This window comes from Hemicordylus capensis, chromosome 3 (genome assembly GCF_027244095.1).
Source record: "Hemicordylus capensis ecotype Gifberg chromosome 3, rHemCap1.1.pri, whole genome shotgun sequence".
In the NCBI taxonomy this organism is placed as follows: domain Eukaryota; kingdom Metazoa; phylum Chordata; class Lepidosauria; order Squamata; family Cordylidae; genus Hemicordylus; species Hemicordylus capensis.
The window spans coordinates 301073371-301093333 of record NC_069659.1 but is presented as its reverse complement, the minus strand read 5'-3'; the positions used below and the strand labels follow the sequence as shown (position 1 = coordinate 301093333).

General features: G+C 43.0%; 1 protein-coding gene across 1 annotated transcript; it reads left to right on the top strand.

Annotated features, from left to right (window-relative positions):
- The first annotated feature begins 9539 nt into the window (after positions 1-9539).
- On the top strand, positions 9540-19166 carry LOC128351966 (adiponectin-like). Its single transcript, XM_053312069.1, has 3 exons — positions 9540-9799; positions 13790-14020; positions 16160-19166. The coding sequence occupies exons 2-3, from the start codon at positions 13804-13806 to the stop codon at positions 16696-16698; spliced, it is 756 nt and encodes a 251-aa protein (XP_053168044.1). The 5' UTR covers positions 9540-9799; positions 13790-13803; the 3' UTR covers positions 16699-19166.
- The last annotated feature ends 797 nt before the right edge of the window (positions 19167-19963 follow it).

Sequence of the window (19963 nt, the reverse complement as noted above, 5' to 3'; positions counted from 1 at the left end):
GTGCAGGCCTGATGGTCCCAGGGGAGAGAAAGGACACGAGCAGCCGGGTCCAGCTGTGCCACATATATAAAACAATTACATATAAAAACAATTACAAAAAATCAACTAACGTTGAATGTGGCAGTGAAATGCAAGGTGGCAAAAGAAATGCAAGGTGACAATAAGGGACGTGAAAAGAGAGTTTGAGGAACATTTAGCTAAAAGTATCAAGGGGAATAATAAAAACTTCTTTAAATATATCAGAAGCAGGAAACCTGCCAGGGAGGCTGTTGGACCATTAGACAAGGAGGAAGTGAAAGGGATTATTAAGGAGGATATGGAGGTTGCAGAGAAGCTCAATGAGTTCTTTGCGTCCATCTTCACGGCAGAGGATACTGAGCATATACCTGTTCCTGAAGCAGACTTTTGGGGATGGAGGCTAAAGAACTGAGTCAGATAGAAGTGACAAGAGATGATGTTCTAAACTGTCTGGAAACACTGGAAACTAACAAATCAGCAGGGCAAGATGGCATCCATCCAAGAGTCCTCAAAGAACTCAAATGTGAAATTGCCAACCTCCTTGCCAAATATATATAACTTATCCTTGCAATCAGGCTCTGTACCAGAGGACTGGAAAGTAGCAAATGTAACACCGATTTTCAAAAAGGGGTCCAGGGTTGATCCGGGAAATTATAGGCCAGTTAGCTTAACGCCCATTCCAGGCAAATTGATGGAAAGCATCCTCAAGGGAAAAGTTGTAAAGCATGTAGAAGAACAGGCCCTGCTGGGGGCGTGGGGCAGCATGGCTTCTGCAAAGGGAAATCTTGCTTCACAAATGTTTTGGAGTTTTTTGAGAGTGTCAACAAATGTGTGAATCAAGATGATCCAGTTGACATAGTATACCTGGACTTCCAAAAAGCTTTTGACAAAGTTCCTTATCAAAGACTCCTGAGGAAACTTAGTGGTCATGGGATAAGGGGACAAGTACATGTGTGGATTGCTAACTGGTTGAAAGAGAGGAAACCGAGGGTAGGTATAAATGGAGAGTTTTCACAATGGAGAGAAGTAAGAAGTGGGGTCCCCCAGGGATCTGTACTGGGACCGGTGCTTTTTAATTTATTCATAAATGATCTAGAAGCAGGGGTAAGCAGCACGGTGGCCATATTTGCAGATGATACCAAACTCTTTTGGGTAGTGAAATCCAAAACAGATTGTGAGGCGCTCCAAAAGGATCTCTCCAAACTGGGTGATTGGGCAACAAAGTGGCAAATGAGGTTCAATGTTAGCAAGTGTAAAGTGATGCACATTATGACTAAAAACCCCAACTTCAAGTATACGCTGATGGGATCTGAACTGTTGGTGACTAACCAGGAGAGGGATCTTGGAGTCGTGGTGGACAGGTCACTGAGAGTATTGACTCAATATTACCCTACACCACACATGTCAAACACAAGGCCTGCGGGCTGAATCCAGCCCACCTGGCCATTTTATGTGGCCCGCAGTGACTGTGCCGCATGTATCCTATAAATTGGGAGCTCACGTTGCAGTGCAGCTCCTGAGCATAGCAAAAGTGCAATCCCCAAGCCTGGAGATGCAGTTGAAAGCAGGGAGGCTTTTGGGGGCCAGGCAGAATAAGCTCAGCTGGTAACAATACAGATGAATTCTTTGAATGCACATATCAAAAAATTCTTTGAAGGAACATATCAAAAAAGCTCCATACACACAGAAAGGCTCTTGCCACTTGCCCAAGGCAATTGCTATGTCAGGGCAGACGTTCCTTTCCTTGAGAAATCTATAACTTTAGCCAGCCACTGAAAGAAAGAAGGCTGTCAAGAGTCCAGGACAAAGTGAAGTTATAGTTACAAGAGAATATCTCGTCTTTAGTCCTCAATTTAGAAATGTTCACAATCATGTATAGGTGAATGAACACATGACCAGTTCTTCCCATATTTTTCTTTATGTATGAATCTGAGAGATCCAGTACAGGGACAAGCAGAAGGACTGGTCTTATTTTGAGAGTTAGAAGTGTAATAGAGAACAGCAGAGGCGGAGCCTGTATTTATTTCATAGCTGATGTCCTTCTTGCTGAGAGGGCATGCCAGGTCTTGTAGATAGACAGAACAAGGATTTCACATGGATGCTAGATAATTAGTGTTGCCTAATCAAGAAACATCTTCTCAAATTGCTGACAATAATTATCTAGCAGGCTAAATTACCGCCCAACACACTTAGAGCAGTAAAATATAAAAACACTTCAAAGTAAAGTTTTGACATTTTTGGAATTGTCATTATAGTTCTAGTTTCAGAGCCACAGTATAAACAAAAAGAATGGAAAACCAGCAGAAGACTGAATGGTATAAAAATAAATGAATATTCTTTGTTACAGACAGGGGCATCTCCTGAAAACTGCCAGTATGGGTTGTACAAAAGCTTGTTAGCCATGGTAAGAGTGCAACAGAAACTTGGTGTGCATAATCAGTTGACACACTGTTAAACTCAAACACACATATTTATGTATTGATGTATAGATGTATTTATTTATTTAATCCGATTTGTATACCGCCCCAAACGCCCATCTCTGGGCGGTTAACAATAACATTAAAAAAGTTTAAAACATAATCAAAAACTTAAAACAATTTAAAATCAAACACAGATTAAAACCTAAACAATTTTAAAAGCTGAAAAAGCTTGGGTGAAGAGGTAGGTTTTCAAATGCTTTTTAAAAATTGTCAAAGATGGAGAAAATCATATTTCAGTAGGGAGTGCATTCCACAATCTCTGGGCAGCAACTGAGAAGGCCCAGGAGAACTGGTGGCAACTGGAGACGGGCAACTGACGGGCAACTTCTCAGCAACTGAGAAGGCCCAAGAGAACTGGTGGCAACTGGAGATGGACCTCTCCAGATGACCTCAATGGGCGGTGGGGTTCATAATGAAGAAGAATATATGATAGCATTCGCAGAAATAGCTTGTAACATAGAAAGAACAGATTGCAGGGGCAAAGCTATAATTGAGTGAAAGGGTTCAAAGAACACGGGCCCCCAGCTCCTGAGAGCCCTCCAGCTCCATCCTTCCCTATTTTCTTCATTATCTCCCTCAATCTGGAGGGCCGCCAGAGAGAGGGATGAACACGGGCCCCCTATCCCCTAGCTAACCCCCTGACAGATTGCCTATTGAGTTCATTAACGTCCAAAAGAATATGGAATAAAATTGCATGTTTGTTTGCTTGTTTGACATACATCCTCTATAATAAAACCCTTAAGTGTGATCCCATGCCGCCTGTGTCTTTCTTGGCAGTTCTGGGCATGCGCGGAGCACATGCCCAGAACCGCCGAGAAAGATACGGCCGCCCAGACACGGGCGGCCATGTTGGCCAAATCGTCCCAAACAATTGCCGCCGCCGCCCGCCCGCCTGCCCTCCCAGCTGCCCGAGTCCTCCTCACCTGCCCCCCCACATGATTAAGGACCAAATCGGCCCAAACAATTGCCGCCGTGGCCGCCACCGCCCGCCCGCCCTCCCAGCTGCCCGAGTCCTCCTCACCCGCTCCCCCCATGATTAAGGGCCAAATCGGCCCAAACAATTGCCTCCGCGGCGGCCGCCGCCCACCCACCCTCCCAGCTGCCCGAGTCCTCCTCACCCGCCCCGCCCCCACATGATTAAGGGCCAAATCGGCCCAAACAATTGCCGCCGCCCACCCGCCCGCCCTCCCAGCTGCCCGAGTCCTCCTCACCCCGTTAGGCCTGCGTCAGTCGGGTGATCAAAGACCATATTCTGAGAAGGAGAGAGGAGCTCGCAAACAGAGCTCCTCTCTGTGCAAAGTCTCTGCCCGAACTGGCACTATGGACGCAAAGGACGCAACAGGCGTCCTTTACGCCCAAAGCGCCAGTTCGGGCAGAGGCTTTGCAGAGAGAGGAGCTCTGTTTGCGAGCTACTCTCTCCTTCTCAGAATATGGCCTTAGATCGCCCGACTGATGCGGGCCGGGGTTGAGGAGGACTCAGGCAGCAGGGAGGGAGGGCGGCCGCGGCGGCAATTGTTTGGGCCAATTTGGCCCTTAATCATGGGGGGAGCAGGTGAGGAGGACTCGGGCAGCTGGGAGGGCGGGAGGGCGGTGGCGGCCACGGCGGCAATTGTTTGGGCCGATTTGGCCCTTAATCATGTGGGGGGGGCAGGTGAGGAGGACTCGGGCAGCTGGGAGGGCGGGAGGGCGGGCGGCGGCGGCAATTGTTTGGGCCGATTTGGCCCTTAATCATGTGGGGGGGGATGAGGAGGACTCAGGCAGCTGGGAGGGAGGGAGGGCGGTCGTCGTCGGCAATTGTTTGGGCCGATTTGGCCCTTAATCATGGGGGGGGGGTGAGGAGGACTCGGGCAGCTGGGAGGGCGGGCGGTCTGTGGCCGCTGCGGCAGTTGTTTGGGCCAATTTGGCCCTTAATCAGGAAGAAGGAATAAAGGTGGGGGGGAATCTAGCGCCCATTATTATAACGGGCTGAAAAATATATATATACACACACACATATATATATATCTCCCACCCAAAATTTATGTCTCTTAAGACTTACAATAAAATACAGATTACAACAAAATAAAAAGGATAAAATCACAATAATTTAAAATCTAAATAATGTTAAAAACTATCAAAACAGTTTGGAGTCAGTATCTAATTAGAAGTCTGGGTGAACAAATGTGTCTTGATTGACTTTTTATAAGTTGTCAGAGATGGAGAGACTCTTATTTTGACAGGGAGCACATTTCAGAGTCTCGGGGCAACAAGAGAGAAGGCCTTTCCCCAAGTAGGCACCAGATAAGCCGGGGGCAACTGTAGACAAATTTCCCCTGATGATCTTAATGGGCGGTGAGGTTCATAGCGAAGAAGAAGTTATCTTAAATCCCCAGTGCCTAAACTGTTTAGGGCTTCATAAGTTATAACCAGCACCTTGTATTTTGCCCAGAAACTTATTGGCAGCCAGTGTAGCTCTCTCAGTCCTAGAGTGATATGGTCTCTCCGAGATGACCCAACTTGGCTGCCACATTCTGGACCAACATTTTGATACTGAGAGTTACATAGAGTGAAAGCAATGTGTTTCACTGTCTCCATTTCTGCTAAACCCAACACTTGGAAAAGTAATCAGAAAGAAGGTTATAAAAATGGTGACAAAATTAATAGCAGTCATAAGATGCTGGCATGTGCTGGCAGTAAAGATTGCAATTAATCTGTGATAAACTGGACGGCATCAATCTGCTCTATTACATTAACAGGTACAACATCAGAAACTGATTTAGACATAAATACACATAATTTGTTATTGCTGATATGAAGACATTTAGCAAACAAACCAGAGAATCATAGTGAGATAAATGTCAAACACATTGCCAGATTTTGATGCTCAGCACAACTGTACTTTCAGTCACAGAGTAAATGCAATCCAAAATCTAAGCAAGCAATAACAATAATATTTATTTTACCCAGAATATTCATTAAAATGTAAGTGGTGCTTCCAGTCCAAATAGCATTCAATGAACTAGGATGGATGGCAGTTAATCATGGAAATAGGCAGTGCAATCCTACGGTCCTACTACATAGCTGCTAACAGAAGTGTAACATCAGTGTAATGCTGCTGCAGTTTAATACATTCCCAGCAGCAAAGGAGAATGGAAAAACAACAGCAGTAGCAAACAAGAGCCAACACTGCAATGCTGATCGAACTGGAAGCTCTTACCACCACCACTGACCTATCATTGCATTGCACATCAAATACACCCGATATTTCCAATTCATTTTATTTATGTTTATTTTCCTGTGTAAACTGCTTTGAAAACTTTGGTTGAAAAGTAGTATATAAATATGTGTTGTAGTAGTTGTAGTAGCAAAGAAAGTCCCAAGCAATGTATAATGATGGGCAAATAGGTTCAGAATATGGCCGGGCAGTTCTGTGCCCCATCCTCCCCCTTCTCTTCCGTCCATGTTCAGATGTTGGGGAGAGGGGCCTCTCTAGGGTCAGCGAGACTGCAGAGTGGTGAGGGAGCTAGCTGTGCGGGCTTCCTTCTTGACAGAAGAACAGCCCACACAGCCAATCAGGGAGGCCCAAACTGAGGTGCCAGCATTCCCTCAGTGAGGGACAGCCCACACAGCCAATCCAGTCCTTCTCGGGCCCAAACTGAGGTGCCAGTATTTGAATGTTGCACTGGCACTTCAAAACCTGAGTTGGGGCAGCAAATCTCCACTCTGAACGAAGGTACAGAATGGAGTTTGGCAAGGGGGACCACATGTCACTTTTCGCCCTTACCTCCAGTTTGAGTTCGGACATGCAGCTTCGGAAACTGGAGGTGAAGGAACCTCCAGTTTCCTATTTCATCTGAACTTGGCCTATGATATTACCCTGCACAGAAGGATGCACACAAAACATGACTGGGCAGCCACAAAGAGACCAACACACTCTCTCCAGTACATAGCACTGTGGCTCAGCATGCAGGAGGCAAGCAACTCATTCTCTCCATGCCCTCATTACAGCTCTACATGAGGCTACTTTTAAGGACCTTCAGGAAATTTCAGCTCATCCCGAATGCAGCAGCAATGGTCTGGTCTTGAACAAGGCCTTCAGAATGTACTCCAGTTTTTTTTATCAGCTGTACCAGTTACCAATTTGTTTCTGGGTGTGATTTAAGTTGCTGGTCTTAATCTTTAGAGCCCTAATCTGTTTGGGACTGAGGACATTGAAGGACCTTTGATGTATTTGAATCCACATAAGGTGATAATTGTGTACGTGTTTAGGTACATGTATTTACTTTGACAGAAACTCAGAGTCTTGTAATGATTAAGTGATGTCTTAGCTAGGAGACAGAAGTCTGTGATTCATGCTGATAAGGTATAGCTTGTTTAAACATTGTTGTGTGGCCAATGTTTATGAAAACTGTATAAACTGTATACTAAAAGGTATAAAAACTTATGAAAATTGTATCTCAGGGTCCCAGCTTGGTGAGAATCAGTTGGCACCCTCTGTCTGCAGCAGAGCAAAATAAAGCCTTGAAAATATTTCTCCTCTGATTACTGTTATAACAAGAGCCCTGACAAGAACCCAGAAAGGTGCATTTAGGCACATCACCTTCTCCCTCAAGAATCAGCCTGACATACAAGAACAAGGGGCCCTGTTGAGTGTGCCTCCTTCCTGAGAAGTGTACTGCATGGTCACATGAGAGAGGACCTTTTCAGTGGTTGCCCGTGTTCTCTGGAACTCCCTACCTAGGGAAGTATGACTGTTCCACTCTTAGGAGCTATCTCAACAGCTGGCCACGACCCACCTTTATTGGTTAGCTTTCCCTGATTGTGTTTGGTATCTGCTCTTGTTGTTTTTCGGTGGGGGGGGGAGACATAATGCACAGTCCTCCATTTCTTGAAGTATGCACGTGAGTCCACAAGAAGCCTTCTGTGTCCCTGGATCCTTCTTTCTGCAGTGTGGACCAGGCATGGAGCGAGAGGGCAGACTGATTTTCCTGTGTCTCCTCTCTCTCCAAGCCCTTTCCATTTGTATAAATCTGTTTCTGATGCTTGTGCATGAGATTACAACATTTCCCTGGTTCGCTACTGTGGGGGGAAAAAGGCTCTGCCCTGTAACTATAGGGCATAACCATGTCCCCCACTACACCAGGAAAACCCCCTGTTAACTTGGCAAAGAGGCATCTTTTAATGTGGTGATTCTCTTTATTTAGCAGGGGGAGAGTAACTGGCCCTATTCACCCCCAGCTCAGTACCTCCAGTGACTGTTGCTGGTGTCTAGCTTATGTTTCTCTTTAGATTGTGAGCCCTTTGGGGACAGGGATCCATCTTATTTATTTATTTATTATTCCTCTGTATAAACTGCCCTGATCCATTTTTGGAAGGGCAGTATAGGAATCAATCAATCAATCAATCAAATTCATGACAATGCCGGTTATTGGATTGATGCAGTCCAGACCATGCAGTCTGCCATGCCACAAGCATGGCCTGGATCTTATTGGGATCGGGGCAATAATTGAGCCTGAGCACAGTTCTAGTTGCTGGCTAGCTGCGCCACTTCTATCCAAGAAAAACCACCAGCAAGAGAAAGTCAACTCTGGTCTTAAATAGATATAAATGACCTTTTACAACTAAACTCACCACTCTGTTCTGAGATTGTCAAGCTAATCTCTCTCCTCTATGTTTCCTTGCCAGTCCCTTTCCTTTGGTAAGTCTTTTCAGATTGTAAGCCTGAGAGCAGCGCCTGTGTCTCATTTTAATTTACATACAGTGCCTGCTACTAGCACAGCAGACTAGAACTGTATATGTTTTTGCAAACAATTTTATTATTGATGCATCTGAGTCATTTGGGGAACACTATTTGCAGGATGAAAATATAACAACCGAATACACATAAGAAATGTAACTGCACACACATCATGACATTATCTTTGTCCAAGAAGGAGCCCCAGCCTAACCAGCTGTTTGTGAATATCATCATAACATTTGACACCACTGTTCTAATTTGGCAGAGAGATTTTATGCTTGTCACCAGGCAGAATGGGCAGAGTGTTTCAAGTGCTTTCATACCATTCAGCCAAATATAACCCATTGTATCATACACACATTATTTTGCCACTGGAGCCAAGGGAGTTGGCTGCCCAGAGCTGCACTAATGGGCATATCAGATACATGGCAAAATATAAAAGCATGAAAATGTCAGAAGATGATAGAACATTGCCTGATTAGGGTATGCATTCTCTACATAACATAAGGAGTTTTCCCCCAAATGACCTATTGGAAGCTGGAAATACTATTGGCAGCCATTCTTATTTAATGTAAGAAGAACTGAATGAAACATTCCAAAGGAGATGAATAGCTGCCATTCAATCACCATCTTTTCTTCTTATACATCCACATGATTAGAGTTTCGATATTAAAATATGGGACACCAAAATGTTTGTTTTTAACAAGTATCAAACATTCAGTTTTCCCATCAATTCTACTAGATAAAGAAGAAGAAGCCCAATCTGTGGCTGCATGAACCAATCCTAGAATTAGACAAGTGCCCAAGGCTGAACATGTGGCATGTTGGAAGGAGATAGAGAATTTTATGTTCCATTGCACTGGAAATGGTTCAACCACTATTGCAATAAAAGGCTGTTCATCTACCAGTGTGGATCAATGTGGTAATCCAAAGCACTGGAGGGCTTAAGCTGGCAGAACTTGCCTGGAGACGAAATAGCCCCAAATAATTCTAAACCTCCCCCACCCCCCCAGCAACCCCCCCCAGCCAATTCACATGTTGAAGGAAAAGTACCCTCACTCCACTCCCCATCAAATTAAAAAATCCAGATCCAGCCTGGGAAATTCTTCATGACTCCAAATATGTATTTACTTACAGAAATAAAGTGATTAAACAAAGCATCGAAACAACAGCAAGACGTCAGATAAAACTGGTTAAGAGGGTACCTCTTTAAATCACTTGCTGAAGGCATGAAAACCATTTCGTTATTGTTCCTGCAGATCTAGAACAGTCAAAAACTGCTGCAGATTTTGTAACATAATTTAATTATCATTGGTGTGATAGTTTCTCAGATATAGCAATCTGCTTTTGATAAATGCCTTTCTGAATAGAACATAATTAAAAGTATTCCAAATTAAGAACAAAATAGGAAAACAGATGGGAAATACCTAGCATTAATTAGGCACACAGCAGCAGATGGAAAGGACAGCATCTTAACTGACAGTTCCACGTGTCTCTCTGAGATAACTTATGCAGTGATCAAACTATTCTTTCCACTGCCTTTCTGAAGTGACTGCTAACCACTCTGGACATCACCTCCCAACTGGTAAGAAACATTTGTTGTTATTGTTAGCAAATGCGAGTTCATACGACATCTTTAATATATATCATAACTTTTCTAATTAAAATGCACTTGTTTTTGGAAGATGTTGTTTTTACGTACCCAGTTGCTTCTCAGATGACTCTTTTGTTCGATCTCTTTGGGTGTTTGATTAATAATCAGACATTATTAATGTATTATTATTATTATTATTATATAGCACTTTTCAACAAAAACAAAGTTACAAAGCAGTTTATGCAGAAAAAGAAATAAGATGGTTCTCTGTCCCAAAAGGACTCAAAATCTGTAATAATAATTTAAAAAACAAACCACAAGGTAGACACCAGCAACAGCCACTGGGAAAATGCTGTGTTGGAGCTGGATAAAGACAGTTCCCCCCCGCCACCGCCCCCCACTAAATATAAGGAGATTACTACTTTAATAGGTGCCACGTTACTCAGTTTGCAGTGGTGGGTCTAAATAAATTCAAAATAGTTCATAAACAAGAGAAAAATTTGATAAGAAAAGTATTAGAACAAAATGGTTGGATTTCTTAATTAGCAGAACTACCTTGAGATGATCTGCCAGTTATCTGATAATATTGTTAATGTAAGCATTCTGATTTAACTGTATGTCTGTATTATTACATTGAAGAATTTGGCCAAGAGGTGGAAAAGGAGACACAGTATCTAAATGCCATGCCAAGGGAATGTACCTCCCTTGTTATTGTGCCAAACTGGTAAAATACCTCAACTTCTAACTGACTGCCAAATCTGTAATTCCCCAAATCAAAATACCTGGTGATAATTAGAACACTTTAACCTTCTCTGAAGCATACAACACACACTTCACTTGTTGGATCCATGTGGATTTGTCTTTGCTGATACCGTTGTTGCTTCAGATGTACCTGCACTTGTACATCTGCTCCCATGAGCTACCATTTTGATCCTGGATCTCTTAGAACTCCTTGGGGTTCTAGGGGGAAAATAAGTTCAGTAAAGTAGGTCATCCCGCAAAAGCTGAAATCTGCCCATGCTGATCCAGATGATGAAGGGACATTTCTTAGGAATATTCAGAGACAACAAATTTTGCCTTAGCTGAAGATGTAGGAGATGCCCTTAAGATTATGGCTGCTTGCATTATGCATGCATTATTAACTAATTTTTCAAAAGTCTGGCTAAAATAGTGCCCCGATGAACTGGGTAGCAGATTTTATTTACTCAGAAGTAAAATTCCACTTTGTTCAGTGATATTTATTCTCAACCAAGTTTGCAAAAGAATGTAGCATTAATGATTATGTCCATCAGTTCCTTTCCAATGTTGTATTATGCATATGAAGCATATTGTGTGTCCTTGCAGCTTGTTTTTCTTCCAGGTACAGTGGATAAGAATTTGCTGAGTTTCTTGATACAAATTATTTTGTTATAAGAACTAGCAGAGCATCAGTTGTAAAAAAAAATTATCCTCAGTTTGGCTGGATGCATCCTTGACATGCATTCAATTTTTATAGGAATCAAAATACCATTTTGATGCATGTTTTTTGGGGAAAAAAACTGTAAGAAAGGCTGTAAGAGCAGAAGCAAGCCTGTGGAGCTCATCTGGATAAATTAAAAATTAAAAATTATGTCAATTTATGTTGAATGCATGGATGCATGCAAGAGCTTTCTGCAGAACACATAAACACAATGTCAAAGGCTTGAAACGCACCATGATATTGAATTGTCTCAAATGCAGAGTTGCTCATTAAAAGAAGCAGAAAATTGTCAGAACGCATAGTTAGCACAATCCAAGAAGGATGTATTCTATGTGCTATAATCTGAACATATACGCCTGAGTTACTTAGTGATGAGGACAAAGCAGTGGTACAAGCAGGTCATGTCCAAATATGTACCCCATTATCTGCCAAACATTCTCAGTCACACATACTCTGAAGATAATGTTGCTGGAGACAGTCTAGAGGTCATTTTGTTCGTTCATGCTGTTCTGCAGCACTGGCTTAGCATATGTTTGGGTAGAGCTTGCATAAAGGGTTAGCAGAAGGGTTCTCAGAATGCCTCATTAGGTCATAAACACACATTTCCCAAATACGCACAGTATGCACTTACAGTCACTAAGGCTGCAATTGTGTCTCTCGTTAAGGCTGAAATCTTGCACACATTTACTTGGCATTAAATGCCATTGAACAGCATGCATAGGGTTGTGCTGCACAGCTATTGAACGATTTCAAAGTAGTAGGTCCCATGCCAGGGATGCTGTGTCCTTGCATGTCAGACCTCCCAAGGTGACTCCTTGCTCCACAAGCTCCAGACTATGGTTTAAGTGTTTTGGGGGTATTTTTGGTTGTTGTTTTTTTAATTGCACTGACTGGACCTGTCTGAGCTTGCACCTGACTGCCCTTTGAGCTTCATTCCATGTGAATTTCAGATGCATCTTTTGCAGGGTCCAGAGGACACCAGAGCAGGGGCAGCCGAAGGTATTGAGGTGAGGCACCATATGGTGCCTTGCCTCATGTCCCTGGTGGGGGCAGCCCCCTTTCAAAACCTATATTTGCTAGCTTTGAAAATGACATACTGTAGCAGGCAGAGAGGAGGAAAGGTTGCTAGCATCCCCTCTCCTCTCCTCATGCTTCTTACAGGCGCTTGCAACAAATGTGAGGGGAGGTGCTCCTTGCAAAGTCTGCAAGAATTAGATCAGTCCCAAAGAGCTACTCTGATGGTGGGGGCAGGAGACATCTTGCCACCCTGTTGGCACCCCAATAATCTGTGCCATCTTGCCTCACTTCATGAAATGGTGAGGTGGGGTTCCTAATAGCAGGGGCGTATCTATAGTAGGGCAAGGGGAGACAGTTGTCTGGGGGCCCACTGCCTTGGGGCCCCCCCCCCGAGGCAAGTCACATGACTGACTCCCCCAGCTGCACACCCACCCAGGCTTCCTTCAGTTGTATTCATCCTCCAAAATCAATGTGAGTGTTAAGACCTGGAGCTACCAGAACAGCATGTCTGTCTCTAGCACCAATAAATGACTTGCATCATCCACAATGTACAACACTTTTAAAAAAATAATTTAGGATGATGTTCTATTGTGGCACATAGGTTATATGCTTTTTGTTACCACTATTCAGCCTCATTTAAGATTTCTTTACTGCATGAGCTGAGCTTCAGTGAGGGGGAGCATTTTAAAATCTTGTCTCTGGGCCCACTCCAACCTTGCTGCGCCCCTGCCTGATAGGGAGGAAGATGAAGACAGTGGAAAGCTGAGTGGGAAAGGGCAGTCGATCACTGGCTGGTCTTGCGTGAGAGGGTTACTATTCTTCAATTTCTTGTAAAAACATTTCCGCCCCACCCACAACATTCTCTTACCATATATTTAAAAGGAGCTGAGTACTTTTTCAGCTTCCTGCCTTTTTGGAAAAGTAAAAGATGACTCAAGAAAACTGTCAGATCAGGCATATGTCTTACCTTGAATAGACATACTGTATATGCAAATCAGCTGTCTGGCCCCTCGTTTTAGCTAATTCCAGCTAGAAATTGTCAGCTTTTGGCAGCAGCAGAGGGAGGCCAGCAGTGGTCCCAGTTCAGCCCGCTGCCACGGCCCCCTAGCCCCTTTCAGGGTTTTTAATTAGTTTTAATTGTTTTAATGCTAACCTGGTTTTCAGGGTTTTAGTTGTTATGATAGTCTAATTGTTTTAAAGATGTTTTTAAATTGGTGTTAATATTTATATCCAATTGTTATTGGTTTTAATGGTTTCTGGTTTTAATTGTAAACCGCCCTGAGCCATTTTGGAAGGGCAGTATAAAAACCGAATGAATGAATGAATGAATGAATGAATGAATAATCTGATGTCAGCTGCAGGGGGGGGTGGTTTGCTTGCAAATTCTCTAGTAAATTGCGCTCATATGCCCTATTGCACCAGGGTTGAGTGAATGCCTGGGACTGTGGCAATGTTGAGTGTGTGTCTTCTGCAGCACCTTTGTTTCTTGTTTTGTGAATTATTAGTTCCAGGTTCCAAAATGAAGCACGTGTCAAGTTTCCTCTTTTGCTCACTGGTGCTGCTGGTGAAACTTTGCTGTTATCTTGAAGTAGCTGCTCAAGAAGATACTCAGCCCCCTAGGGGATCCTGTGCAAACTGGATGGCAGGAGCTCCAGGTTACCCAGGCCACAATGGAATTCCAGGGAGAGATGGACGAGATGGGAAGGATGGTCAAAAGGGGGAGAAAGGGGATCAAGGTAAGAGGTTTCATTACCCTAAAGCAGCCATTCTATGCACGCATATCTAAGCCTAAGCCCCTTTTGACGTATAGGTCTTATGTTTGAGGAAACATGAATGGGATTGTGCTGTCCGTTGGGGGATAAATGTAGCCCCTTTAAGCTAACAGTTATTGTGGCAAATGTTGACTGAAACAGAATAGTTATTTCAATCTTATGTAAGCCGCTAATACTGTAGCATAAGGTTCAATTGGTGAAATCCATATACTCCAATGAGTTGATAAAGCTGAGATCAAAATATATATCACCATGCATGCCAAATGAATGTGCCAGCTCCTCTCCTCTTTGGGCCATCACCATCTTTCTAAAGATGAGGCGAGAGGGAGCTTGCCTAACCTCTTTAGGGAAAGAGTTCTACAATGGTAGTGCCAGTGGTGGATTAACGGAGAGGCAGAGTAGGCATTTGCCCACGGCAGCAAAATTTGAGGAGCAGCAAATTTTGCCTCTCCTCAAATTTTTCCACCCCTCTCTGTGGGCAGTGGTGGCTGCAGCAAGGGTGGAGTAGATGAGAACAATGCTGGGGGAGAAAGTCCTCCCTTTTACCTTTTTTTTTAAAAAAAGGCAAACTTTTTTTTAAAAAAGGTAAATGCGGCAAAAGCCTTTTTGCCTATGGGCAGCAAAAAGCTTAATCCACCCCTGTGTAGTGCCCACACCAAGTAGTCCATGCCTCTTGTACCCACCAGCCAAATCTCTATATAATGGTAGGCCAGAGAGCAGGACCCTAATAGCAGATCTCAAAGCTCAGGCATGCTCATATGGACTAAGGTGGTCCTTAATGTTACTAGATGCCAGATTGTTTAGGGCTTTAAAGGTCAAAACCAGTGCTATAAATAGAGTCCAGAAGCAAACGGGTAGCCAGTGCAGTTGGAGCAAAATAGGCAGGACATGCTCAGATCATCTTGTTCCTGTCTTGTTCTGACTGGCACGTTTTGCACCAGTTGAAGCTTCCAGGCTGTCTTTAAATGCAGCTTCCCATCAGAGAGCACTGCAACAGTCCAGTCTCGTCTGCACCAATAGGCCTATGTGTGTTCATGAAATAAGGATTTGGATTTGACCCAATCCAATATCTGATTCAGATCCTATGGGCTTTGGTGATATCAGATTGGATTTGGAATTTGGATCTGAATTCTGACATAAATTCAGATATTCCCCATAGTGGTCAATGGGGAAATTGAAAAACCCCCACTAAAGATCATTGGTTGATCTTGGAGCCTTAAAACTTGCCACAAATGTGGAGAAGGAAGTCAGGGCCACCTGTAGTGAATTTGAAGAGAATTGTTCAATCCCATGATTTTTGGTGATTTTTAAATTTGCTTAAAATGGTAAAACCTGACTTGTTGCAAGCCAGAACATTCCATCGTACAATGGGGGAGGAGAGATGTTCAACTATCTTCCCTTCCCTCTACAGTCACTTCTGTCTCCTGAAACTATGTCCCTGAGGATCACCTAACTCTCAGGGACATAATTTCCAGGAGGCAGAGGTGACTGCAGAGGGATAGAAAGATTGCCAAAGGTCTCCCCTCGCCACTGAGCAATAGAAAATGCTGGAGTGTCAATGCAGCATTAGCTTGAATGTCAGCCATCCTCTCCCTATTTAAGGGTTTTCTTGGTTCCCCAAGGAGAAACTGAAATTTTCTCCATATCCACATCTGGGTGTGTGATTTTCCCCCTCCAAGGATTACTGAAGAGAAAGCAGTAGAGTTTGCAGTCCTAATAGTGCTGGGAATTATTTGAGCAGATTTGAAATGCCTACTGAAAAGTCAGAATTGATTCAGTGCTTTGTCCAGGGGTGTAACTACTATTAGGCAAGGGGAGGCGGCTGCCTGGGCCCCCCCATGCCTCGAGGCCCCCCCAGAGGCAAGTCACATGACTATATATTGTGAAGTGTGTGTGTGTGTGTGTGTGTGTGTGTGTGTGTGTGTGTGTGTGTGTATCAGCGAGGGGCCCATTTTAAAATTTTGTCTCTGGGCCCACTCCAGCCTTGTTACGCCCCTGGCTTTGTCCTAAAGGTAAGTACTCCCTCACCCTTTCAAATGAAGGTTATATGGATGAAACCCATTGAGGATTTTCAACCCTAATGAGAACCCATTTACTTGGTAGGTGCAACTGGCCCAAAAGGAGACAGTGGAAATCTAGGAGCTATTGGTGCCGAAGGCCCTCGAGGAGTAGCAGGACTAAATGGACTCCCAGGAATGAAAGGGGAAAAAGGTGACAGTGCCAGCATGTATCGATCTGCCTTTAGTGTGGGTTTAACCACTAGAGTCCCCCACCCCAGCATTCCCATCAAATTTTCAAAGGTCTTCTACAATGAGCAAAATGCCTATGACACAACAACAGGGAAGTTCCGGTGCAGCATCCCCGGCGTGTACTATTTTGCATACCATCTTACTGTGTATGTGGCAGATGTTAAAGTCAGCTTGTACAAAAAGGACAAAGCAATAATAATCACCTATGACCAGTTCCAGACAAACAATGTTGACCAGGCATCTGGTTCTGTTTTGCTCCATGTGGAAGCTGGGGAGGAAGTGTGGCTTCAGGTGTATGGAGAAGAAGAAAACAATGGTGTCTATGCTGATAATGTTAATGATTCTACTTTCATGGGATTCTTGCTCTACCCAGACTTGGATTATGTGCCTTAGAATGTTGTGGCAAAGAGGGAGGAATGGCCAAGAGTCCTTTTGGAGGCAGATAACATTTTTCTAATGCACCACTAGCATGTGGTCAACACCAGATTACACAATGCAACTGATGAATTTAGGCAGACTAGTTCACACATGCATCTGTATTGCTTGGAAACTGTGAGCACTTGGTAACATGGGGGAGGTGATCAATTTCGATAGATTGGTTCACACATGCTTCTTTATTGTTCAGTAATTGCAATATCATGTGATGACCTGTATGTGTAAATGGGCCATTGAAGATATAACCCCACAAACAAAGCTTTCATATTACCTAAACCACAATGCTTTTCAATGGTGTCAGTTCATACTTTCAACGGGCTATCACTAAGTATGTGGTGATCAAGTACAGATAAATCAGGTGATGTACATGCATGAGTGAATCAGGCATCAGTTTGCAGTGATCCAAGATAATTATCCAGATTGCTGACTTTTGTAATGAGTGCTGTTTACTTAGGGTTTGGCAAATAGGAGTTTCGTAAATAGGAGCCTAGGAGATAGGAGCTTCTACTACCACATCAATGATGTGGTAGTAGAATCATGGTTGACATGATGCACAGTGGTACAGTTCTGCTGCACACCACACTGGGGCCTTTGCAGACTCATAAGCAGCCCCAATGTTACAAAGAACGAGCAATTGCACAATCAGGGAACTGCAGTGACTCCCTCCGTCATAAGTGAGAGTAACTATGGTAGTGCTGATCGCACAACTCCTCATTCCCTGCAGTGTCAGGGTCTTACAAGTCCACCACAGTCCCACGCCATGCCACACCACTGAGCATCATGTCAGCTATTGTTCTGTGCTAATAGAAGCATGACAGCAATTAGTGCTCGGAACATCATAATAATACCAAGGCTTTCAGAATGTGTTCTCATTCAGCTGAGTTGCCTTCTCAGCTGTATTTTAATATATGTCCCTGTTTCTTTAGTTTTTCTGTTTGGCTTCTCCAAGCCAGCATACAGTAAATAAATAATATTGTTCACAGAGTTCTTTTTTTGGTGTTTCTTTTGTCCTGAAAGCAGATTGCTCAAAGAAAAACTGATAAAACAGAGTCTGGACCAAGTTTTGGGCAGTATAGAAATGTAATAAACAAACAAACAAATAAATACCACGGTGTCTACATTCGCAGTGAACCTTAGGCTATATGCTTCATATTAATGCTTTTCATAGCATATATTGTTGCTATTCACAATCCAAAACTTTCATGCTGGTTTTGTCCATCAGCCCACCTTCCCTCACTGTTCTTTTCCCATCCATCACATTATAGATACAGCCATTACAAAACTGATTTTCTTTTGAGAGAATTCCTATGCGTTTCCCATGTGTTTTTACTTGTGTGTGGCATTCACATACCATTTCTCTCCCCTGCCCCACCTGCACTCTCTGCCACACGCAAAGATCTCTGGATAGAAACTTGCCTGATAGTCTTCCTTTATGATAACAAGAAAAAAATTGTGGAATGTTTTGTTTTCCAGACAGTTTGCCCAAAGCTAACCACATATCTAAATCCATCAGAAATGGCCTTACTAAGATAAAATATCCTAAAGGCCATGAAACGTAAAGAGAGAAATGTCAGTGCTGGATTTAGTAAAACTCAATTTAATGTTAGATTTGAGAGCGCTGAACACAGTCAGCACAGGAGGCCCCACTGGGCATAGTAATGTAAAAATAAAAAATAAGAACACTACACTGAAGTCCAGTAGGACTAGAGTCAATGAAAGCCTATCATGATTTTGGAGAACAATTGAATTATTGAATAATTGTGATGTAGAACACTAATTAGAGCTTGCAATGGAAGGGAATCACACTAATATAGCTCTCACACTTATTTTCTAAAACTAAGCTATATGGGGAACAGAACCAAAGCTCAGTGGTAGAGCATCTGCTTTGCATGTAGAAGGTTGCAGGTTCAGTCCCAGGATCTCCACTCCAGGTAGGAATAGGAAAGACTCCTGGCTGAAACCCTGGAGAGCTGGTGTCTATCATTTTAGCCATACTGAGTTAGAGAGGCCAATGTATAAAATAGCTTCCTATGTACATAAGGTTAGAAGTGAGAATTCTAAAGCATTGCTCTTAGCACTGAAGTAATCTCTTCTGGCCACTAGAGGCATGATGAGATCTGTCAGTCATTCTTCATTTCGATCTTTGACCAATACCAGAACACCTAAGACAATGGTACAATTAAACATATCCATATTAATAACATATCTGTACATTGGTTTCAACCATTAGTGAGCAGACATCACACTTGTATTGCAGAACAGCAGAATAGGCATGATGTGATGTTAATAGGTCTGTCCTGGCCAGTTAGAATGAGTTAGAACTGTTCTGTTGTTGAAGGCTAGTGCCTGTTTGGGTATGTTGTTCTATGTCTTTCTCATAATGTGATGTTTTAGTTTCTTAATAAATCTTTGCTTTTTGAACTCAACCCACTGTCTTCAGATAATCTCTTGGGATAAACTTTACCACCAGAGCTTACTCTGCTGTGTGAGGATTTTAATGTTTCTCCTCACACCCCTTAACACATGACAGTGCTGACTTATGGAAATTACAAAAGTAAAGCACTCTTCTTCCAGCATTAAACTGCTTAGCAGATGTGAACTGAAAGATCACACTGTAAAGAGAAATGTTTTATGATTAAAGAACTGGAAAGAGATTGAGGACTGGTGTGCATGTTATAACCTCCAGATGAAGCCCATTTTTATACACTTTATGCAGCAATCCATCTTGTTATTTGTGAGAGAACCTCATGTTTTCATACAGTATATAACAGCACAACTGGAGTACAGAAGTCCCATTTCCAGTTATAAAAATTCTTACTGAATTGAACACCACTGACTCCGTGAGGAAATTATTATTATCTATTGACAATTTCTGAGGAAAAACCATCCTTGCACCCTGGGATGTTGAGGCTCTATACACCAACATGTTCCACAAAGATAGACTACAAGTTACCAGGAATATTATTCCAGTTGATACTACAGCAAATCGGGCTACCAAGCTTTGCCACTTTGTCCTCATCCTCTACTTATTATTTCACATTTGGTCACAATATAACCATGTACACCGCTCTTGAAGATATAAATGTAAATAACAACAACAACAACTTATATCTTCAGGTCAACAGCACTGCCATGGGAAAGCATATGGCACCACAGTATGCCAACATATTCATGGCTGATTTAGAAACACATTTCCTCCGTTCCTGTCCTCAAATGCCTCTCC